This window comes from Talpa europaea (assembly GCF_964194135.1).
Source record: "Talpa europaea genome assembly, chromosome: 13".
Lineage (NCBI taxonomy): Eukaryota > Metazoa > Chordata > Mammalia > Eulipotyphla > Talpidae > Talpa > Talpa europaea.
Window position 1 is genome coordinate 69100591 of NC_140080.1, and position 26296 is coordinate 69126886.

The 26296-nt window shown below is 35.0% G+C and overlaps 1 protein-coding gene across 2 annotated transcripts in view; it reads left to right on the forward strand.

Moving 5' to 3' along the window:
• Positions 1-26296, forward strand: part of ASXL3 (ASXL transcriptional regulator 3) — a gene marked incomplete at both ends in the record, with an annotated part of 161696 nt that overhangs the window by 11742 nt on the left and 123658 nt on the right. The window contains one exon of one of the 2 annotated variants that reach the window (XM_084252382.1): positions 19030-19116. In XM_084252382.1, the coding sequence (XP_084108508.1) occupies positions 19030-19116 (87 nt within the window). The remainder of the gene's footprint in view (positions 1-19029; positions 19117-26296) is intronic. The other variant, XM_084252383.1, reaches the window with a different exon arrangement.

Genomic DNA, 26296 nt, shown 5'->3' on the forward strand with positions numbered 1-26296 from the left:
AAATATATATAAAATACTTATAAGCTTAGTTCAGAGCCTCTTTTTAGAGCTTAGGAATCTGATGTAATGTTGAATTAGTCTTAATGTATCAATTATCATAAAATATTACTATTTATAAAGGGATATTAATAATAATGGCCAATAACAGGTGATACTGGGCCTGACACTACCGTAACTTGTTATATGCATTACATTATTTAATCCCAAAATCAAACCCACAAAACACGTTGTAATTTTACTCACATTTCTAAGAAGACATTGAGATGTAGAGTGTTCGTTAGTTGATTTTCTTTCAGTATTAAGTGAAGTAAATTTAATTCAAATTACTTTAAGCAAAGAGGTTTGTATAACTTGAGAAATCCAAGGGTGAAATTCATTTGTGAGTAAGTGTAGAGATTTAGAGAAAGTCATCAACATATTTGTTTTCTTCTCTCTCTCTCTCTCTCTCTCTCTCTCTCTTGTCTTTGTTTTTTCTTGCTTTCATACTGCAGGCAAGGGTTGATCCTTGATCCAAGTATGGGGCAAAATAAGGTGGTGACTGGTTCCCCGGATCTGTGTTCTCCATGTTTGGCACACTAGCATAAGAAGAATCTCTATTTTATTTTTTCAAAATATGAATTGCAGAGAAGAATTCACATTGTGCTATGTGGCTAATATACTCACCCTTATCAGTGGCAATGGCCAGGATCAAGTAACATGGTTGCCACACAAGGATCACAAAGTACACAGGAAATATACACAAAACTATTGGTAATAGGCAATCAGAAAGTAGTTGGGGAAAAATTGTAAATACAATTGCCTTCTCTATAGAGAGGGTGAATTGTTGGACTACTAAGTGATGGAGCAGTGATGAAATCCTGTAGATAGTGTTTTATCCTTTTGACCATTGTTTTTCTGGTATTCATTTTACATTTAAAAAAAAACCCTGAAAACTAAAGCAACCATTGCAAAGATTTAAAAATATTTCTTTGGTCTGTATCCTCTGAAACTTACTTTCCTGATAGAGGCTAGAAATTACAATCGGTACTTTCTTTCTATCCCTGCCCCCATCCTTGGCCCTGCACAGACTAATTTCTTTTACAATTATATATGGATGGTCCATATATGATATTTATAACATAGGTTTACACTCTTCAGTATCTGAATACACAGAATCTGTAGTTCTGTATGAAACTCAGGTACTTTCTTGGTGTAAGTACATGTTTCTATTCGCTATCTAAATGATGCCAGGTTTTCTTCACAGGGTTGATTATGCTCCTTAGAAGATGTTAGTTGAGCAAAAGAGGACAAACTCTGCTCTTCCATCATATAAATGTTCACTCATTTCTCTGAATATTGTGACAAAGTCAGCATCAGATGATGATTTCTTATTTCATGTTGGAGTCTATGGATAGCTCAGTCTTAGTACCTCAGTCTTAATACTGTCAGTTCTTGTTTATCTAACAGCATTTTTCTTCTTCTACTGCATAATTGAAACAGAAATAATGCTTCAGAAAATTTTGTCTTTTCCTTTTCTCTCTTTGTCCCTCAATCTTGTGAAAATTTACTTAGGCCTTTTCAGTTTGGAAGGTGGATGGTGCTAAGAGTTGATATTTATTCATCATCAGCTCTGCAGAGATGCTCCTGTGTATAAACAGAAGAATGCATTTAGTCAACCAGGATCTTTAATAAGGAAATGATAAAAAAAAAGGACCCTATTAAACATAAGCCTAAATTGTTATCTCCTGTTCTCATTCTTTCACTAATTTTTATATGTCTTGTCACTTTTTAGCTAATGCTGTCTTCACAAACCAAGTTCCAGTAACTAAATAGGAACAGAGGGACTCTCAGCAGGGGAAGAAAAAAAAATCACTGCAAAAACACAGATATTACATTTCTTCATAATCTTCTAATGACTCTGCTTTTTTTGTTCCTTTAAAGAATTCATTATTTACTGAGCTTAGCTCATGGTAAGAAATGCAGGATTCATGAAGATTGATTTTTTTTTTATTTGTTAAAAGCTATAATGGAAATTGAGCTTTTTTTCCCCTTAATTTGTTCAGTCTTCCCTCTCTATCTTTTCATGAAACTTTGTCTGTTGTTTTCTTTGTATTTGGTGATAGTGGTAGACACCTTTAGGAAGAGGAGCAATTTTAAATACATTAGATGTGACATCTAGAAAAATGACAAAGAAACAAAAAGGATTTAATATAGCTAGTTTTGTTAATTTTTTTCTGTTTGTGCTTATATCTTTATGTTGGATTGCATCCATAGAAAAAAAGATAGTTTTTTCTAAATTTTTAAAGTCTTGTCTTTAGTGCAAGATTGACTAGATGTTTCCTTTCAAGCACTAAGCTATGCAGTTTTTCCATATTTCCTCATTAGCGATGTGGTTCACTTGCACTTCTTTGCTCACTTATAGTCAGACATTATGGGAATAGATTTGTTCCCACTGGCCTGAAACTTTTAAGTCAGTGTTTGATTAAACTTATTTCTTTCCTGGCTGTGTTACTGATGACAAGATGATTTTCATCAATCTTGTTCTTGGTTGGACATATAGATGTGAATGAGAAATAAGCATTTGTTTTAATCCACTAGGATTTGGTGGTTGGTTTTTACTGTTTCACATCCCTGCTTATCCTGACAGATACAATTCTCATAGCCAAACAGGTGTTTTCATTCCAGGCCACCTTTTGCCTTTGTTGGTGAGACACTAAATACGTAATTACATGCTTGAGAAGCAAGTAAGGCAAACAAGCTTAAGTCCCTTTTTTTTCTTCTTCATTACATTAAGTTACTTTGTAAAATCTCCCTCTCCAGTATTTATGCTTTGCTATATTTAAATCCACTAACAAAAGAGAATTTTCATTACAGGGACCTTTTTTACATTCTATCTTAAAATAATTCTGTTTATATTTTTTGCCTTGTAAATTAATTACTTTTCCTTCCATCTGTCTACTGAGGAGGAAAGTTTTGTAACCAGAAAGAGTAGAACAATCATTATTGACTAGGGAATTGAATCCAAGATAGTTGCAGAGATAGAAAAGCACACCTGGACTTTAAAATGAGTTCAAGTTCCCAAGTTCAGAGAAACCGTTTCATAGAAAAGGTATAGGCCGACTTCCATACCATTGAGAGGATAGCAGACACAGACACACACACACACACACACACACACACACTCTCTCTCTCTCTCTCTCTCTCTCTCACACTCCATCTCTCCTCCTCCTCCCCCCATCCTTTCCTTCCTCTCCTCCCATCCCTCCCAGAAATGCTTGTAGTGAGGAGCAACCCCACTAAAGGATTGTATTTCCCAGCCTGTCTCCAAGATTCCTGTCTACATTTCCCTTCCATTGAGGTCTCAGTCACCCTCGGGCTGTTTCCCACCAGTTTCCACTCTTTCTAAGAGACAGCACACAGAAACTCCTGACAGCTGACAGACTCCCCAGTGAGCCCTAGCCCTTCATGTAGGAAAAGGGAGGGGGCATGAAGAGAAGTTATCTTGAAAGCCGGCAGACTTTCATACCACAAGGAATGTGTTGACCATATGCATCCTAAACCAGATGAGCTGTGTTTGTGCAGCCTTTTACTCTCCAATGTGTCTGCTCCACACTCGAAAGGAAAACTCAAAACTAGATTTCCTAGAATTTTCCACCAGTCCTTTGTTTTAGTGGGTATGGAGTTGTCAATGCGCAGTCTCTTAACATATTAAATTACATATTTATTATGGCATAATTTCTACGTAGGGGACATTGCTTTTCACAGTCAATTCCGTATCTTCAAAATATTTTGGCCTCTACATGGAATTATAGCAATTTAGTTGTAATTATAGGAAAAGCCCTTTCTGATTTGCTAGGGTCACAAAATAGAATTTCATCTTCTGAATTTAATTCCCAATAATATGGAGATGATATATTTTGTGTTTATATCCCCTTTGTTCCAGAGTATCCCAGTATTTGTTCCCCTAACATGTTCTCCATGCCTGAGGGCAGGCATCATTGTCTCTTAAACCTGAATGCCAAAGTAATTACAGAACTCGCAAAGCTTTTCCTACAGATGCTTCCATGGGAAAGGTTTGATTCCTTGTACCTATGGGATTTGATGCCTACTACCTATAGTTGAGTGAATATAAGAGAAAAACTTCTTGCCTAATTTATCTTCAGGCATAACTCATTAATGGTATGTGGCAACCTCTGAGGAAAAGTCTTAGTAAGACTTTATGTAAGCACTAATTTAGAGTTGGTTAATACATAACTCTTATTTGTATTTCTTTCACATACATAGATATTTGATCATGTCAGCTAATAACATTTCTTCAGTTTAACATCTAACTGTGGTGTTACAATACAATGAGCTTCCAACCTGATTATATGCAGAGCTTAACTGGTAAAATCTGGACCTAAGAGGGCTTGAAAGCTGTAGGGACTATCTGATTTCATAAAGAATCTTTTGTTGGCAAAGTTAAGTTTTAATGCTTCATTGACTCCTTAAAAATACTCAGCCCATATTTCATATCATCAAATATTGACTGATTGAAACCAGTTCTGTTTGCTTTGTGTCCTGATAAATAAGGCCTTCGTTCCTCTATTACATAGTTTAAGTAATAGAACTGGAGGAGAAGGTAGAGTAGGCATGGTTTGAAAGCTTGACTGAAATTAAGGTGGGTAGTACATTAATTAAGTAGAATATAAAAGTATATAATTGCCACAAGAATATATTTAGCATAAATATTGATGCAGATACTTTAATTTTATCATAATTACTTGAATACAGTAACTCTTATGGGAGCTCTTTGACTGGATTTTTAAATAAATATAGTGGATTTTTATTCATGACGTCAGTTAGAAACAGGGAAACACATAGCATATAAGCTTATTCGCCTAAGGACCGTAAGTCATATCGCTAAAATGTTAGGACACCTGCTTTGTATTTTTAAAATGTTGGACTTCTTTCTGAAGTCTGAGAGTCAGATATTCTTTTAGCTATTACTCATCAAACTTGAGTTCTTACAAAGACCTCTTAACTATTAAAATTATTTATAGTATTACCTGGTGGATTTCTAATGTTAAAAAATTGTTAAATGTTTAAAATATTGTCTCTGACTGGATCAGAGTGCATATTTGAAAAAGTAAAACATTCTGCATTCCTAAATTTTATTTAATCAAAAATTTGGTTTGCTAGTGACGAGGAAATGGGTTTTACAAATAACTATTCTTTAATTCATCTGAAGATTTCAGAAAAATTAAAATATGCATTTAGAAACATTTATTATAAATCTTGCACTTTAAAAAAATAATCCTGTGAAAGGAACCAACTATGGGCTTCACAATTAGTATAATGAACACATTGGTCATGAACAGTATGGCTATCAATGACTGAAATTCAACTCTGATTCAGTGAGGAGGAGGATTTATAGGAAAACTCATAAACAAAAGCCAGGATAGGAGAGAAAGGCCCTAACACCTGCTCGGAAGGAGTGAATGTATCCAGGACTCACTTTGTTCTGTTCAGAACCTGTATTTTCAGAGCCTGGCTTCTTCCAGGTGTCTCTGAACTGACTTCCTCCAATCCTCAAGTCTCATCACTGGGAGTTCACCAGGAAGCAAACTGAAATGTGTTTTCATAACATATATGCTGGCAAAGGTTGATAATTCATCCTCCTTGTGTACCCCTCCCCTGTGCATCCCTCCATTCTTCAGATACTCTTCAGTATCTACAGGAATGTGACAACTCTCATTATATCAAAGTGGGAAAGGATTTTTTTTTTTTAGAATTTTTAAATTTATTTATACAAGCACTGGGTACAGTCAGAAGTGCGGGAGGGTGAGAGAATTCACCAGAGCCAGAGCAGGGAGCAGAACAGGCAGACTGAGGAAATATACTGCTGAAAGGAGCAGCGGGCGCAGCAGGAGAGGTCTGTTGTCCCATGTGGGACCCTCGCTGGTGGCTGGGGATCAAACCTGTGCTGCAGAGGCTGCGGGCAGCTTCACAACCCAGCACTCAACCACGGTGCCACCAGAGAGGCCCAGAAAGGATATTTATTTATAATATAAAGAGTAGTGCAGAGCAAACAGAAAATTTAGTCCCATTTGTTTGTTTTCATTTACTGGACATTTTACTGACTGCCTCCAAAGTGCTAGAAATAAAGCAGTGGCCAAAAAGGAAAGAAATACCTTGATACTTTCATAGAGTCTGAATTATAATACCACCACTGGAAATTGGGTGGACAGAATTATTTACATGTAGAATAAATTAGCATTTTTGAAGGAGTGTGGAAGCCATATGGCTTGGTCTACTTGCTTTTATTTTAATTCCATTTCTAAGTAAATTAGATGTTTGCACCCGTCCCTCCTCATCTGGAGGATAAGTGTCTCCAGAGATGGTGAAGACATGTTTTATTGTCTTTCATTTTGGTATATGTGTATGCTTGGTAAATATTTGTTAAATCAATGAATTATTGAGGTGATGCTGTTGTCTAACTATAGTCAGCAGAGAGTTGTTATTAACTGTGACAAAACCAGCATCTTTATCTTTGTCATTCTTCAACATTTAAGTGGTCAGAATCAAATAATTCCACATAACAAAATCATTTTCTACAATTATCACAAGATATATTTTGCAACTAATTCCTTCTGGCAGTTACATCTGGATGCTGTGTCACTTCAGACTAGTCTTTGAGAATAACACTGAGGAATTTCCTGACTCAGATTGAATGCTGAGTAGTAGTGTTTGCTTTGGAAAAAATTCAATATACCTGTATTTTATTTTTGGCATTTTTGTTGTTTGAAAATTATTTTTAGGATGATTTGAAATTAGTTATGAAACATCTTATATTTTTGTATAAATTATAGATTGTATTAATGTACAGTTTAAAAATATGAAAGCAGTTTGTGCTTCTAAAGATGAAAGTATAAATATAAAAAAAGAATTTCCTCCTTTAATTTTTTTCTTTTTCACCACTATTCAGTGTTAAGTGAGTTGTTAAGTGAGTATTTTCATGTGTTAAATATAATATGTATGAGAGGGGTTTGTTGTATGTGCATATGTAATCCACATATACTTAAATATGTGCTTCCTCTATATGTGTTGTTCTTCAACTTGCTTATTTTTACTCATCATTTTCTCATAGACATACGTCTATGTTACATGTCAGTACATATTTTCTTCGTAATGACTGTTTTATTTATGGTATGTTTTGCCTTCATTTTCCTTAACTGCCTCTCTTTTAGATTGTATCTTTCCCCCCCTCTATTAATGCTCCATTGCTCATTCAAGATGGACTATAGATTTCTGTAATGAAAGTCCTCAATGATGGGCTTGTTTCAACAAATGGAATGGCTTACCCTTTATATTTTAATAGTACTGCTAAATTGCTCTCCAAATAAGTTTTCACTGTTTATTACAAGGTAGTAAATTGTGACTGTGAAACATTTGGAATCCAATGGCGTGGGTTCAAGTCCTAGTTCTGTTTTTTTCTTAAGAATAACCTGAAATAGGGAATTGGTATATCTGTGTCTCACTACTCAGATACAATATCTGCCTTTCTAGGGGATTGTGAAAATTAAATATTTTAACATAAGTCAAATTGTTGGGGGAAAGGATGTCCTGAACAAACTTCACAAACAGGTTTTATGGACTCCACCCCCATCCCAGACCAAAGAGATCCAAGACACCAAGGACTACAAATCCCATAATGTCACCACCGAAGTGAGGATTGCTGGGAACTAAGGGTGGAGTTAAGCATCCAGGGTTGGTATATAACCAGACCTGTGGGCCTTGGGGTCCTTGGTTTTTTCGCTGGCCTTCAGTGTGCTATTGGGGTTCCAGCTCAGCAGAACTGGTAGGACATTTACCAATCTCTCGTCTCTCTCTCTCTCTCTCTCTCTCCCTGAGTTACTCATTTATTCATTTTCCCTTTTTGTAAATAAACTCTTTAGTACCACTTTTTTGTGTGTACCTGCAGTTAAGTCTCATTATAAGTCCCTTTCAAGCACATGGGTGAGGACCCACAGCCAGGCCTACACATTTCACATTGGGATTGTCGTTTAACAAAATTTTTATAAAAGTGCCTAGCCTATTTTCATTATGAAATTCTTTTTGAACTTTGTGTATGTACTTCCTGCTTTTATTAACATATGTACCTTGTAAGGATTCCCAAGATACGGAAACTTGGGGTCTCAACTAACTGCTGCTTCAGAATGTTATTCTGAGGAGAATGCTAATTTTGATCATAGATTTCTGTAGGGACAGGTATTTAGTCTCCCATCTGTGGGAAAAAAATACACATTAATTGCCTTAATTTTCATGACATTATTTTACTTTATTTCTTTAATCAAATTTTGTTAGCTTATCATTTGCTTACAGAACTATGTAATTTCAGGGCTATAGCTTCACCCCTCAATATGTGTATGTGCTTCACTCACCCACCACCAAAAAACCCTAGTGTCATTACACTCTCACATTTTTAAATCATTACACTATCACATTTTAAATCTTCCATCTTCAAGATTGGTTTTCAAAGTTACCTTGTCCATTCTTGGTAGTGAAATATAAATGAACTCCCAAGTTACTGTCAGAGTGAATACTCACTTTAATCCTACAGGACCATCGGTAGTCTATCTACTTGGATTATTTCATGACACATTTCAATTATATTTTTATGTGATGTATAGATTTTTATGGTATATTTCACAGAGTTTATATGTTTGTTTGCTTTGCTAAAACTCTCATGAATATATTATCCATTAGCACCCAGTGTTTCTATATAAATGTCCATATGAGACAGTTCTCTGAGCTAGGAAAAGGAAAATCGCTGTTTTGACAAACTGTGTCTTTCATTCAGCTAATGGCAGTTAACTTACCTTTGCGTCTGCATTTTAGCTGCTGTAGAATCAGTATAGTGTTTTTAATCAGAATCATGGTAACTATCATCAGGCATTATTTCTCATTTTTAAAACATTGTGTTGTATTTTTTTCTTTTAAACTAGTGAATATTTTTAAGAAGGTATGAGGAGAGTAACAGAAGTTATATTCATATGTCTTACATGAATAAGAAATGATGAAAACTGAGTTGATGATAAAGACTACAGATAAAATAAGAAGTTCTGATAATAATCATGGGGAAAATCACAGAGAAAGGGCAGTAATTGTCTCAATATTGAATCACCTGGATTTAAATCTTAGCTCTACTTTGTAGCTGTGTGACTTTGGAAGAGTTAAATTAACAGTTACTTCATCTGTCACTATAATATGAGGGTAATAATAGTTCCTCTATGATAAGGCAATTGTTGTAAGGATTAAATGGATTTAGGTGCCTGTTAGAATAATGCTTGATGCAAAGTAACTGCTATGTAAACATTCACAAGTGTTAGCGTTATAAAAAGGGAATTTTTCAAATTAGTCTATTGAACTGTATTTCAACTCTGAGTAAAATCCTAGAGTGTATTATTAAACAGATGACTCTGTGCATTTAGTAATGGAAGGAGTGATCCCTGGAAGGCATTATGGATTCTCTAAGTTAATTCATGTCAAACCAAATTAATTTATTTTTGATAGGATTATTAGACTTATGCATCATGAGGATGCTCCTGTTGGAGCTGAATTTCAGCCATTCATTTCACACAGTGTACTGTGAAACTCTTAAAAGTGATAGACAAATATGAACTGGGTGACAGTATAACTGAATGAACCTGTAGCAGATTGAACATCTATAGACAAAGGATATTGATTGGTTAATCAGTATCTGTCTAAAAGGAGGTCCCAGTGACAGCCGCAATGGTTTGTTGCTTTGTCTTCCATTCCCTTGTTCAGTTCTTAATGAATAACTTGGAGGAATATATCAAAGTCATGCTTGTCAAATATGTGACTATCACAAAATAAAAAGAGAAACCAAGCAGTTCGATAAGAGACTGATGATTCCAAAAGAACTTCATAAGCTTGAACAAATAACCTGCACCTAAAATGATGAAATTTAACTAGGATAAGCAACTTTTCACATTTGTGAAAGTCACAAAGTTTAATTACTGCCTTTGATGATTGGAATAATAAGATTTCAGAGGCTGAAAACATATACCGAAACAAACACTAGGGCATTAAAAAGTGTACATTGATGTCTGTCAAGTTTGGAAAATACGTGATAGAATTATGCATGTGATTTGAGAAGCAAATGTTGAAAAATTTGAAGTTTTACTTGATTGACAGTATGAAAACTACTGAAAGAGCAAGTGTCATATTAGTCTTTATTGTAATTATGGGAGCTAGAAAAGGGGAAGTAATAGTTTCACTCTATTACATTTTAATCAAAGTACGTTTAGGATACTTATCAATAAATAGTATTTAGCTAATTCATTTCAGCTAGTATGATTCTTAAAGTCGTGTTTTAAAAGTGACATTGGCAAAGTGAAGAATATTCAAGGAAGGGTGATTCAGAAGGTGTAGTGTCTGCAGACTCTTTTATGTGAGGATTGATGGAAAAACTGAGAATCCATTAGTCTGAAAATAAAAGGAGACTGGACCCCTAATAGTGCTTTCAAATAGGTGGCAATATATCATGTGAGTGACTTGCTAGATCCAATTTTGTAAATTCATATAACACACCAGACTTTAAGCTTACATGCTAGGAAAGTGCTTGTAATTTAAAATAAATAATAGTCACATTGAAAGGCAAAAATTATGACTATATAATAGAAGTAACAGGAAAGCAAAATCTTGACTTGGGTACAGATTAAAACTTTTTAATAATCAGTAGGTTCTGAATAGAGTAGACTGCCTGCAAATTTTCTGTGGTGGAAGGATTGCTTTTTCATTAAAAATATTTTACTTTTAAAACAGATTTCATATGTATTTAAATAGTTGTTTTTTTTTTTTTTACCTTTTACTATATTTTACGGTATGTTCTCATTTTCTGTTTTCTTTCTGTGTAACATAGAGAAAAGTTGCCAGATCCCAAAGGAAATTAGAATTAACTTTCAATAGCATAGCATTTTGCCTGAAAATTTAGGTAACATTCTTTTACCTCTTCTAGACCTCAGAAAGCCATCTTTTACTCTCAGCTGGGCTCAGGTTTTATGAAGATAGGCAACTAAAATAATTTTGCCCTAAGAAAGAATTTCTTTTGGATGGATATTCTATGACACTATATATCATAGTTGCTTGAAAGTTTGTCCAAGCATATATTGTTGGAAGTAAGTTGTTACTGTTGATATTCTATATTTTTTACTTGATTTGTATCACAGGTATGACAGGATAATTTGTCCCTGTAGTGTGCTATTCTTCCATATCAGAACCGTGTCTAAAAGAGTGTCATATTGTATAATCCCTCTTGATAAACACAAGGAAAAAACGCTGTATGATGAAACTAGACATGGTGTAGTGCTGATTCACTTGTGATTGTGCAGTGGAACACGTGAGACAGTGATGAGTGTTGGCAGTATGTGGTCAACATCATTTATAGAAGCCATATCTAATGTACAATTTTTAACTCTCTTCTTTATTTTGAAAAAATTCATATTTCTAGGCTGTTCTCAAAGTGGGCTTCCCTCCTTCCCTTGGAACAGTAGTATTAGTTCATGTTTATTAATGCATATTGCTGTAGACAGTCATTTGACATATCAGAATAATAAGTGCTTCACATTTATTATCTCATTTAGTGCTCACAACATTTTTATAGATGAGAAAATGAAGAAACTGATATTCAGAGAAGTTAAATATTTAAGATCAGACACCTGGTGAGTAGAGATTATTAGTTCAGCTGACTCTAAAGATCATAGCCTTATTTATTAATCTATAAAAATTCCCAGTATAATGACTCAAACATCTCCCAATATTGACTCATTCTTCATCAAAGCCTACTTAGTGGTGCTGTAGTCTGGGGATAAAGACGTAAATGAGAACCAGCATCTTTGTTCTCATGAGACTTGCAGTGTAGCAGGAAAAATATCATTAAATATCATTAAACTGATAATGCTAATTAAGGACAGTTTTAACAGGTGCCACCAAGGGAAAGTACAGTTTAAACCATTATCTGAAGTTCATTGAGACAGCTGATTATTTTTAAGGGTGAGATTGCCAAGGTGAGGATTCTGAGGTGGATACTGTGTGTGTGTGGGTCTTCAGTCTCTCTCAAGCTCCTGTACTCATGATCAGAAGAAATGTAACTTAGGAGGAACGAACTTCAGTGTCATAGTGTCTGTCAGTCGCTAGCTGCTGGAGTTTGGGGTCACTTTATCTTCCTGGAGGCTGGTTTTATTTTTCCCTGTAGGAATTAGACCCAGTGTCCTGTTTCGCAAAGCTAATATAGTGAGACTTTGTGTATCTTTTAAGTCAAATATGTGCACATGCTATAGCAGAGTGTAACTTTCCCATAAAAGGAAGCAAGTAAAATAGAAAATTGTATCATCATTAAGCTCTTAACTGGTAATCATATATGTTGGAATAGAGAATAACTCAGCTGAGCTGCAGATGCCAGGGACTTGGTGAGCGCTGTCACATTTTATGTGATCGTTTCCTCATCTGAATACTACCTAGTGATCCAAATTTATGTTTCATCAAAATGACATGGACCTTTGAGGTTTCTCAAGGATAATGGGAATATGGAATGTTTCATTTATGAAGACTTAAATCTTTTGTAATATACAGAGAGTCCCCACAGACTTAGCAGGTGGCTAGTATGTATTTGCTGCTCTTAACTATATTTAAATATCTTCGGGGGCTGGGGGGAAGGAAAAAAATAAATATTTTCATCAACAGGACTAGCCTGTCCTTCTATTTAGTAACTTTATTATGTTGGGCCATTTACCTCAATATTGTGAATCTCAGAGGAAGTTAAACCTATTCCTCTTTACCTCTTACTGAGTTGCTACTGTTAGGGTCAAATAAAGTAAAATAGGTTATATGAAAGCAGACAGAACAGTATGTGTTGTGTGAAAGCTCTTCATAGCAAATTACTGTTCTAACCTCAAAATTATTTGTCTAAGACAAGAGGCATTAAACACCTAAACATTTTAATGAACTGCCAGTATAGACTCAGGGACAACATATTGTTAGAAAAAGGGAGAGAGCCTGGTGTGTGATGTACATTCTGCATACCAGTAATCTAAACATATATAATTGACATGATTCTCAAATTATTGAGCACTTTTTATTTTGCAGTCAAATAAGTAAAGTCTCCTAGAAAATTTTATGTAGGGCTGATGGGCCAAGATTTTACCATTACATGAATAGTGGTCTAATATGCGTATCTTGGGGATACTTGAAATGATTTTTCTGTCTGAGAGAGACCAAGAAAATCTTGAATAAGTCTTGAAGTGGTGTTCTTGGACCAGAAAATTGCTGAAAGACTGAATCTAAAACAGAAAAATGCATTTTTTTTAGATTTTATATATTTATTTGTTTATTTTAATATACATTCTTAACCTGAACTGTGGCCTCAATGATTTGGTATCTCTCCCCCTCTCTTAACTCTGTCATTATCCCTTTTTTTTTTTTTTTTGCAGGCTTTTTTCTCCCTCCTCCTACTGAGATATATAGAAATCTGAGGTAGGAGGTGTGTGGAATAAGGCTGTTTTGCCTCAAAGTCGCCTGAGTATAGCTATCTTTGAAATAGGCCCTGATACAATCTGTAAAAGAGGTGAAATCCAGTGGTGCATTTGGTTTTTCTACACATCTTTGCATGTCCTTTAAAAAATTCAAGAAATCTATTGCAGGAGGGTGGCTGATGGTGTGTATGTTTTGTGTCCCTAGCCATGAAAATTCCCCTTTTTAGAGAGCAGTCTCGAATTTGAAATCTATTGGAGAGTAACAGTGCAAAAGAAAGAAGGTGGTTAAGAACTGAAAGGACTTCAGTAGATGAGGTGTAAGACACAACTCTGAGTGAGAGAGAAGTGGAATCACAAGTATAGCTCTAAATACAGGAGAATCATAAAATCTGACAAAGAAGGAGAAGACATTTTATGTAAAGAGAGAACACTGTGACAGACTCTGATTTGTATAGAAGAGACAGTGCTATCTTGTCAGTGGTTTATAATTACAAGTTTCCCTTGGCAGTGCTAGTTCTAATGATTACAGATACAGATAGTCCTAGGGCAACTTGGCAAGTTAAAGGAACTTGTTTGGGGAAAAATAAATTATAAAACAGCTCAATTTTTAGCAAAAAAATTTGAAAGGGGATAGAAAAAATTAGTTTTTATTTAATACAAATAATGTATGAAGGAAAACAGAGCTATTAGATAAGAGGCAAAATTAAAATTACTTGTAGAAAATAACGATTCTGTGCTTCTATACTGTTAGGTCTTTTAAGAAATCAATTAAGCTGTTCAATAGAGAATTATCATAACTCAACAGTTTTGTATGCATTAGCAATAAAATAAATGTTATATGAAAAGTTTATTCATACTTGGAGCCAAACATATAAAACACATAATAAAAGAAGCTTATTACATTTGATAAAATAAAACTTAAAGACATGGAATAATGTCTGTAAATTTCTTAAAAATTTAATTAGATATTCATTGAGTTCTATCTAAATTTCATCTAGAAATATAACGATGTGAACAATTAAAAATTTAAGAAGGAATAATGAGGGCAATGTCCTCTCCAGATAATGATGTGTATTGTAATATTATAGCAATTAAAGCAGTGTAACTGGAACCGTAACTGATTGAAAGATCAGGGAGATCTAGCAGGACCTCTGGATGAGCCCCAAGTACAGTGGTTTCAGTTTATCCCCGAACCCTGCAGACTCCCAGATGTGCCTTTTAGCTACAAGAGGGAATAAACTCTGGGGGCTCTGGGCATTCTCATCTTCACTTCAACAAGATCAGCTCTACTTTTGTGCATTTTATATTTTGTGTTCCCATATTTACATATTGGTTCCACAATCAAAAAAGCTCGCATTGTCCTAGCTTTGATGTGTGGTAGAAGATGCCTCAGTAACTGGAAGTGGCTTATGAAACATTATGCTGGGAAAACTTCACTTACTAATGGGAGGTGGGGACTTAAGTGAGTGTTTCACTTTGGTACAGAAAGATAAAGTACAGATGAATTAAAAAATAAAGACATTAAAAAGACTTGAAAGGAATATTTGTAGACATTTGCTTGCTTTCTGAATTAAAGGAATTTATAAACATGAGCAGTAGAGTCACAATGGAAAAACCTGATGGAGTTGTTCATACAAAGAAAACTGTGTATCTCCCTAACTATCCAAAGCATAATCAACAAAAGGAAAAATATCTATTATTACTATGCAAAACAATGAGCTTTTTACACACTAATAAGGGAAACTGAAATATCCTGTCATATCCTCATGTCCTATGTGACATCAATTTGGAAAAAAAATCTTTAGCCTCGTTAATATTAAGCGTGTAATTAAAATAACAATGAGTAACTACTTATTTGACCTACCAAGCTGGCAAGTATTATTAATACTTGTGATGCTTAATACTTACAAAATTGTAGTGAGAGAGGCAGATTCATTTCTTGATGAGAGTGTAAATTGTTAAATTATTCTAGAAACAACTGGCAGTGTATCAAGAGACTCAATAGAGTTCACATTCTTTTGACTCGGTAATAATCTAAGAATATTACACTCAGTGTAGTCTTTGGAAAATTTATTTTTGTTAATTGAGCTTTTAAAATAATGCCAATGCTTATCCCCAGTGATGTGTTAGGATGTGTGTTTTGAAGAATTCAAATTACATGGAGAAAGATAAGATCCTTAACTATATATACATGTTCTTTATATAATTATATTAAAACTAATATGAATAAAAAGCTAGAAGGAAAACAAAAATATTAGCAGTGGCTTATTCTTGGGGGTAGGTTTGTGTGTACATTGTGTTTTCTATTGTATTATGTATGAGTTTGCATTTTCACAGTTTTCTCAGAAAGCAGTATTATTTCAGATATTCTCCATGGCAAACTTTAAATTTAATTTCCTATTTTATCATAATTACATAATTTTGCCCAAGCCAATGTGAGCCTATTTTGATTATCTAAAATATGCATTGGTCCTATTTTTAGAAAAATCTCACTATGGAAAATAATGTTAAAAAATGATTTCGCAGTGGGTATGGTACAGTGGCATTCTGGTTGGCAGGGTGGGGGTGGGGGTTTCCTAAGGCTACTTCAGTTAAAAGAATAAATAAATAAATATTAAAAACAATTTTTAAAAAAGGAACAAAAATTGTGAGCAGTCCACTCCCTTCTCTACTCTAATGAATCCTTGACTCCAGTTGCTAAAGAGGTAGGTACAAGATAGAAAACAACTGGAGGAATAAATTAAAATTAAGCATTACAGGGCTTCCCCTGGTGGTGCAGCGGTTGAGCGCTGGGTTATGAGGCTGCCCGCAGCCTCTGCATGCCAGTTCGATCCCCGGCCACAGGCGAGGGTCCCACAAAAAAAAATAAATAAATAAAATAAAATAATTAAGCATTACATAACCATAAAAACATTCAAATACTAGTTGAATCTGGCGAAGTCAAGAAGTGTAATGCAAAGAATAATTTTGGAGGGTGCATGAAACTGTACGCCTTTATAACCAAGTGGCTGTTGGGGTAAGGGGCAGTTACTCTAGAATCTAAAGTTTGGGTCTCGTAGAAGGATGCCATTTCACCCTGAATGTGGCTTCTTCCTGCTGTCGTGTTTGCGTATGGCTGCCTGCGAGTCTGATTCACGTCTTTGCCATTTGTCACATTATTTTGATGGTATCGATGTTTTGTTCCGTGAAGGTATTTTCTCCCTATCTATTGTTCTATTAATGTTCACACAGTTAGTTCAGTGAAGCTCATTCACACCCAGGAACCTCTCCTTCTGTCTCCTTTCTCTGTCTTGCAGGAACTGAGGGTGGCTTCTGGTGTTTTGTGTGGCTTCATCATTTCCTTCCTGCCTCTCATCCACTTCATGATGTAATTCTTGGCACTTTTACTTCCTTTGTAGAGTAGGATGTGATGTCATAGAGAAGGGGACAGGGCTATCCAAATTCTCTCAATTGCTGGGAGGAGCTGCCCAGGTGTGCTGAGGGGCCTGTACTCAGGAAGAGAAACAGGGAATCCTCCACAGTGAGTAACCCCACTTTCGAGTGCACCCAAATTTCCATTAAAACGTTGCCTAGTACACTGGAATTTCCTCTTCCGCCCTTTCTAGATTTAATCAGTTTGTCTTTGGACATTCCCAGTTCAGCTCAATTTTCCTCCTTTTTCTCCCTTCTCTGCTGTCCCCCTCCTTCTGCCATCCTGTGCCTCTCCCTGCTAGTTTCCCTCTTCCTTGCTTGCTTACTTGTGTATGTTTGTGTCTATCGACCTTCTGCCCATGTCTTTTATGAGAGACCATTAGTGTTTCTAGCATTGCCTGTCATTGGGGTGATGCCCACTCTCTATATACTCCATGTGACCACAGTATATCGCCTTTCAGTAATTCATGAGTATGCAATGTTCTACTTACAGTTCTTACTTTAAAAACGCTGTCAGCCTTTTTGTTTTCATGTCTATTTCTTTCTCGCCTTTCTTTGTGATCTAATCTTTTCCCCTTTTCAGCTCTATTATGCAGTTTCCTTCTTGCCTTTTTTTTTAACCAGTATTTTTACATGTTAGTCCTCTTCCCTATACAGCTATTGCCTGTTTCTTTTTTTCCCCTTCCCTAGTTATAATTCAGCTCTCCAGCGCCCTCCTCTGTGGGGACTTTTTCCTTCTTTCCAACTGACGTATTTATTGCTGTATACCCTCTTTCTAGAGTAGCTCATTTTTCTATATTCTTTAAAGAACTTACCAGCTATGACTATGGTACTGATCCAGTCTGAGAAAATTGGAAGAGTGGAGGAAACAGATAGGAGGAGAACAGGAAAGTGGCCCTAATGGGGAAGAGGGACAGGCTGTATTTAAGGACTTTGAGGAACTAAACTTTTGCTAGTGAGCTAGTTGAAATTTGGCCATTAATAGTATAAGAGAGCAACAAGTTTTTTGAACAGATGTGCAAGTATTTTCAATTTTTAGTTTTTAGAGTGACCCTGTTAATTCTAACTAATTATGGTTATCCTAGTCAATAATCACAAATTAGAACTCTAGACTCTTTAAGTGGCGTGAGGCCATGACTTGTGCAAGAAGCTGCTGTACAAACAGCATCTTTAAGTAGGAGTCGTCTGCCCTTGGAGGAGGTCATTGTCTGTAGACTTGTTTTTTGTACTCAAGGTGGTCCCTGTGGTCCATGTTGGTGAGCAGTGTGGACACTGTTGTTTCACTCTGTCCCTACTTGTAGTGAAGTCCCTGGGTAACTAAAGGAATGTCATTTCCAGGGCTGATGGTCTAATACCTATGGAAATAATTAACTATGTCCCAGGAATATCCCATACTTTGTTTAAAAGAATTCCCTTACAAAAAAGCAGGACAGAAGGGGAGAGAAAGAAAATGGGACTCAGTTCATGAACTGAGATGGGCTGAATGGGAAGATGAAGGTGTTTACTGGAAGTTAATTGGAAAAGGCAAAAGAAAGGAAACTGAGCTGAACTGGAAAACACACTGTAATGAGTATGTTGGGCTTCTCTATGCTTCTTTCATATTTTGACCATGATGGATTTTTTTCCTCATTTTTTTAAACAAAAGAGATTCATGGAAATACAAATCCAGTGAGGTTATTTCTGATGAGCAATTTGCCTTCTACTACTGATAGTATTCAGGCTCCATGTTTCCTAGGCCCTGGACATTTAGGAAACATTTTAACAGCCTGAAAAAGTCTCTAAATATAAAATATTAGTAATTTTTAATAAAGGGCAATTTTAACTTGGTTTCCTGGGTTTCACCTTTCCTCTTTTTTGGTGTGTGTATGCTTTTGTGATATTTTTGAAGAATGGCCCCCTATATGTTGCAGAAATTGCCATAAATGTCCAGGAAAAAAGTTGCATACTCACTTGGACACCTGAACTTTGTGATGGGACCTTATTTTGATATAACTACCCCTTCCCTTTAAAATTTTAAGAAACCATTGCATGATTCACATGCATATTCATCTTGTATGCTTCCATACAATAATCAAGGAATCTTATGTTTATCTTTATTTTTTAGGCACTAGAAAAGCACCCAAACTCACCAATGACAGCAAAGCAGATATTGGAAGTCATTCAGAAAGAAGGGTTAAAAGAAACAAGGTCAGTATTCATATTTACAGCATTTTCTGTTTTTATTGATTGATAATTGCCACTAATTGCAAAATACGGGTGTATCTAGATTTTTTGACTTGTGATTGGTTGAGAATTAAGTAACTACCTGAAAACTCTTTTGTGATTGCCAGACATTAGGGATACCAAAGATTTCCTTGGAATTATACATTTGCTTAATAAATTACATTAGCTGAATTGATAGAGAATACAGTTTATTAACAAAGAACAGTACTATGGCTGTTGGCCCCTTGTTGGAGTTACTCCTGTCTCTCTTTCTCATAAGAGGGGATTGTATTTCTGAAAATGAGTACTGAAGGCAAAACACTTTAGCAGGCTTAAGAGATAAACCCCAGGATATAAATATGAGTTCACTGTGATAAAATTCAGAGTGCCAGTGAATGTGGTTGGAAATTTAGTTATCTTATACTTAGACCTCCTCTGCATGGAGCATAATGAATCAGCTATGCAGCCCCCCCTTTTTTTTTACTAACAGCTTTATTGAGATATGATTCATATAATGTAAAGTTCACTCTTGTAAAATGTACAGTTCTGTGGTTTTATGTATTCACAAAGTTGTTAATCATCACCATTATCTAATTTATAACACATCTCTAATTTTAGAACATTTTCATCACCTTAAAATGAAATCCTCTACCCATTAGCAGTCATTTCCCATACTCTTCCCACCCTTCCACCTCCCAGCCTCTGGCAACCACTAACCTGCCTACTCTGGACAGTGCATAAACAATGCAGTGATAAAATATGTAGCCTTTCATAATTGGCTTCTTTAACTCAACATCATGTTTCCAAGGTAAATCCATGGTGCAGCATCAATCAGTACTTCATTTCTCTTTGTTGCCAAATGATATTCCATTGTGTGGATATACCATATTTTGTTTATTGATAATGATTCCTTATTTATTTATTTATTTTTGGGTTTTGGCTTTAGCCAGAAATTTAGAGTCCTTAGATATTACTTGAGTGAAAAAGAGGTTTGTTACAATGTAAAGTAACCATGGACTTGTCACATATGCATACAATCATCCATGTTACCTAGAATATTTTCTTTGCATGAGGTTGTCTTCTTGCAAGCCATTGAGTATTCAGTGGTTACACGTGGTGAAAATTAAACCTTCTGAGCTATCTTTTGAATTTTGTTGACTGGCATTCAATATACCTGGGGAGAGAAATGAATATTCATTTGACATGAGGCCAACTTTTCCTAAATAATTGGTATTGCCCATAATTCATGCCTATCGAATGCAGATAACATCGCTTTCTAACTCTTTAAAGTACATCCTTTGCAAGTTTATTTTATGAGCATCCTAATTTAGCGGAATGAAGGACACCTAGGATGAAATTTTCAGCTCTGGATGCATTTTCTACCTATTCTAAGGAAAGGATGTGAGATAATATAACTGCACTGTTTGTAATAATTGTTCCCCCACAAAGTGGAGGTAACAATGGAGAGGGAAGCTGCTGACAGAGCCCCACTGCTCCTTTAGAGAAGATTCTGTTCTTCTAAGCCAGATGTCAGTATGAAGAGTTAGGGAACAAAATGGGGACACCTGGAAATTACTTTTCTCCTTACTGTCTGTCAAAAGCCCTGAAAATATTTATACTATTTTGAAAGCACTGAAAATGTTTGTGCTGCAGAAAAAAGAAAAAAAGAGGGTAAAGAAACTTTGGATATCAACTCCCGTCGAATGTGGGCTCCATGCCAGAGGAATCTGCCAACGCAGAGATAAAAAGCATCTCCTCTAAGCAGACATTTGAAATTCATTCATTAAGATATTCTTCTCCACAGGAGTGACTGTGCTGCTATCGGTTGTTATGTACCTTGAGATATAAAATTCCTGTACCATGGCTCTGAATAGCATTTTAATTACACTTATTATTGTAACAACATTTCATCTTTTTCAAAATGCTAGTCTTCCCAGAATGGTATATATTAGAGATCTTTAAGCATGTGTGGTAAACAAAACAAAATCCCGGTTTATTTAAAGAGAAAAGAACATTGAAATGAAAAACATAATCCCCTTTTCCTCTAAATATAACCCTCCCTCCCATCCATTAATAGATTCTTCTGTAAAGAAAAAGTGTTCACCATTACAAATACTGGTGAACCAGCTTCATATTATTAGTACCTGCAAGGAATCTCCAAGTTGAATAAGAGAAGGAAACGACAATGAAATTAACCATATTTCTATTTAAGTTCTTATCTGTCAAATCAGCTCTACATTGAAGGGTCTCAGACTACACATTTAGTGTTATCATTTCTTTTCACCTTTCTTTAAATCAACTCCCTCCTGTCAATCATTACTTGGAACTGGTGTACCTGTGACAAGTCTTGCCTTATAATTTAGTTCTAGTTTGCTTATCAGAATCATCTCTAAAATAAACATATATAAATTTTGAGTGAATTTCAAGCTTTCCTGTATATTAAGTATATATTTTTAGGGAGCATATGTTGACATTTATTTTGCCAAACTAATGAACTGTTTTGCTACCTTCCAAGTTCCTAAATGTTTTCCAAACATTTAAGGTAGCTAAGTTAATAAAGTGTAACTGTATCTGTTTTTAAGTTAGGTTACATTTAGAAATTCAATCGTTATAAGGTCAAACATAGCTGTTTAATCTCTAGGTATTTATTAATGACTTGCTCTTCAAGGAATGCAGATTCATGATATAAGTGATTAAATGCAGGGGAGTGACTGTGAAGGTTACTAATGTAGCCACAACCCTCTGGTGATTTCCTTCAATAGAAGCCTACCACTGTACTAGCATTTCTGGAAAAGTGAACATTGTATCCCTCATCATTCCCAACCTGGATGTAAATTCATGCATTTATTTCAAGTACCATGGGGGTCCTTTGGTCTGTGTGCCAATAGATTTCCTTAACACTTACCTTATTATACTGTAATTTTGTCCTTGTTTGTCTTTGTGCCGCTCTAGAGCTCTTTAAGAGTAGGGTTCCTAGCTCTCCTGTACTCAGCTGATACTCAGTAAATATTTGTTGAGTAAATAATCTTCTTTCTCAAGATGTTAATTTGCTGGCACTTAGTGATGACTTTGGCTTTCATTTAGAGTTAGAAGCTTCTTTTTAAAATAGCATGTTGTATTTTTCATCCTATTCCAGTTTGCTTGTAATCAAAAGGATGTTGGGAATCCCATTAAATATTTGCTTGCTGGTAGTCGCTGCAGATTTTCTGTGAACAAGTAGGGTGATTGTACTGTTGCTTGTTTAAAAATGCTGTATGTGCCACTGGATTAAGCTTGTAACATAAAATAACAACTATACCAATAATTTTGGTAAAGTTGATGTGAATCCTTGATTGTGTTCTGTATATGAGATATTGCTAATTGAGATGAAGTTCCAGATATTTCAGGCTATCTTTTCAAGTAACCTGTAAATTATATAATTTCATGTAGACATGATAAAGATGACAACTTTCCTATACATTGTGTATCCTCAGATTATCGATGAAATTTGTAGCATGATTAAGGTTTATTGGAAAAGCCAGACTGAAATAAGTTTTTATGTGGTTTTTAAAAGGTATGTAAATAATACATTGTCAGAGGACATGTTTTGTTGAAAAAAAATATGAACATGGCATGAATTCTAGAATTTTTTAATGAAAATGCATTAGGTAAGTTTTAATTCTCCTCTATACAATAGCATAGACGATTTTGTCAACATTTTTTTATTCTAGTCCAGCCATGTGCTTGCTTTACTGATTCTGAGTATTTTCAGGCTTCTGTTACTTTGTGCTTATCAGTTGTCAACAATTGATAAAACATAGTTGTTTGAAATGCTTTTCAGACCTGATAATCAGATAGCCATGTGCTTGTATAGAAGGGATTAAAATGTGCATATTACCATCAGCTGCTTTTGTGGGTGGATATTCCATATGCATGTGTGGACTGCTTGGCTAAACATTACCCCTGCCTCTGGGAGTTAGGATGCTGCTGTAGGCCATGGTCTTGTCTGCAGTATTTAAAAATATGTTCATAGAAAAAGAGGAGTAACGCCAATTACCACATTGGTTTGGATGACTTTGGGGTTGCCCTGATTCTGCTTTTCTGTTTTTGATTTGCTTATTCGGAAGTTATGAATCCTTTATAAAGAGTACTGAGGAATATTTGATACCTGAGGATATGTGTTTCTCTGCTCATGTAATTTTTAAAGTGATACTTCCATAGAATTTGCTTTGTTGTCCTGACACATAAAGGTGTGGCGAGGTCAAGAAGTGAGGCTTAACATGATCCCTTCCAGTGCCATCCATGTTGCTGCAAATTGCATGTGTTTATCTTTTTTGAATGCTGAGTAATATTCCATGGTATATATGTACCACATCTTCTTGATCCAGTCATCTATTTTTGAAATAAGCCAAAAAGAAAAAGAAAAATACCGGATGGTCTCACTCATAGCAGGAATCTAGAAAACTTAAATAAGGGACCAGGAAAACGAATAACTATAAGAAAGTGAAAATCAAAATCAACAAAAAACTACGAACCAGAGACACTTTTAAGGGGGTGGGGGTGGGAGGGGAGAGATTGGGGTCAGAATGGGGGGGCTGCAATTGTATGGGGAATATAAAAATAAAATTTATTATTAAAAATAAAAAGAAGTGAGGCTTGTGGCACTTACCTAGGGAGAACAGCATAGCCATTCATCAGTGAGGGAGAATTTCTTAATGTGCTTGGCACTCTTCATTACAAGGTACCTGCCATGAATGTGGCATGAACCTTGGTATAATTTTCATTTAATTTTTAATAGGTAAATAAATTTCTAATAGAGTTAAGCAGTCATAAAATATAGGCTTCCTCACTCCTCCACCCCAATACCTGACAATAAAATCTCTATTGGATTGGTGGCAAGGAATATTTACGAGATAGCTTTTTTACAATTTTACATATTTTTTAAAGATTATTTTTCTTTAAAAAATTCTGTTAGATTTCATCAACATTTACAGAATACTAGCCCCAACGTTATATATCACAGTAGGGACATTTGAAAAGTTTTATTAAAAAAATCTCTGTTTAATGTTACTCAGAATATGGACATATTTTCAGTTTCGCAATGTGGAACATGTAATTGCCAACATAAAACATGTAATTATTCTATTATCAATGAGAATTATTCGTTCCCAATGAAAATTCTCATAGGATAAATTTGTTTTTAGTGACTTCCCTTAAGGCTTTTTAATGTTTTCTTGTTTTGCAATTTTTCTTTTGATTTGCTGATGTTAGAATGTCCACTATGTACTGTGGTTTATTAACAACGTTGCATTTTTCTAAGGGGATAAAATGTCAGAAAATTCTATTACCTTGTATTGTGTCAAAAGATAAAATTTCTTGTCATTTCTCTTTGTGAGATCTACGTTTCTAATTAGTGCTATAGGAGATGATTCTTGCTGCTGAAATGTTTTGTCTAGAGATAAGAAAGAAATACAAATAATTTCTATTGAAAAATCAATTCTTATCACCAGATTCCATGTTGGCATCATTCCTGTCATACTGAAATGGTGGTCTAGTTTTGTTTATGTTGGACATTTTAGAATTGCAGTGTTAGCTCACAGTGTCATCCTTGCCATTTGCTAAATTCTAATTCATTGTGCAAGTGATACGCAGTCATCTACAGAGAGAAAAATGTATGAAACAGTAGTGTCATTAAACAGAAACATAGGGAAGTCTACACGTTTATATGTGCTGAGGTGTGTGTTCATGATTGTGTGTGTTCATGATAGCCTCTAGAGTCATCTGTCTCATAGATGACAATATTTTACTTGTCATCATTACTCGGATTAGAGTGACTCTCAGAGTCATTTCTAACTCTCTTCTCCTATATAACCATGGCCAACTGATTCCTGGGAAGTGTTCTGATTTCTAACTAAATCTTTCGCTCTCTGTATCCTCACTCTTTGCTGTTCATTCTTTGTACTTATAATTTCTTAATGACTATCACAAATTCTTATATAGTCTCTTTAACATCACTGCCCCTTTTAAAATCCATTTTAATCTCTCAAATATTGCTGTTTATAGTAGTATTTATTAACTGATAATGCACATTATCACAAATAATATATGATAGCTATTAAACAATGAGTCAAACGATCTTATCAGTAGTATTTTGGTACTAAGTAGATGGAATCAGAATGGTACTTGTTTTACTAGTCACATTTTCTGAATATATGAATATATGCATGTTTATGATATGAATAATGAAACCATACCTTATACCTTCCATTTTGGTGAGACTTTGAACTCTAATCTGATCATTTTTATATACATTTGTTTCTTCCAAAATGTGTCACTTAAGATTTTTTTGCCATTATATGCTTTTTTTATACATAATCAGTTTCAATTTAAATAATATAAAATATGTTAAGTTAGAATGCACACTATACATGGATAACATTTAAAAATTAAAACGTTTTTGTAATTAAATGATAACATTTGTAATCTGTCATAAATTAGTTTTTTTTAATACTTGCTTTTATAGTGACAGTGTGACAGTGTGTGAAATAATTCTTCAAGGGTATAATAAGATTATGTATTACTGTGGAAACATTTCCTGAGTTAAAACATAATTATATGAAAATACCCTAATAGACCAGGTTCTAACTCCTCAGAACACCCCTAGTCAGCCTCAGCTTGGGTAATTTTAAAGCCTTTGTAGTCAAGCATCTGAGGTTGTAAATGTAGTTAACTGCTTGCCTTTTGCTGTGAAATATCTTCCATTATCTTTTCATGCTTTGGAAAGTAGAATTGCAATCCACCCTGTAGGCATTCATGAACTGAGTGTGTGTGTGTGTGTGTGTGTGTGTGTATGTGTATGTGACAGAGAAGGAGGGGAGAGAGGGAGAGGAATGAGGGAACATGTGTGCTGAGTTATTTTCTGTTTCATAAGAACTCAGATTCTTTCAGAATAGGATGCCATCCTTATAACCTCATTCAAACTTAGATAACTCAGTTCCAAATGCTGACACCCTGGGGGCGGGGGTGGGGTGGGGCTTCAATATGTAATTTTGGGTGGACATAAACATTCAGTTCATAACGGTGATTCAGAATTTTGAACTTTACATTTCTAAAGTTAATGGTGTGCTATAGGAATATTTCTAGAATTTTGAGCATCTGATTCATCATCACAGGTATTCATAGCAATATGC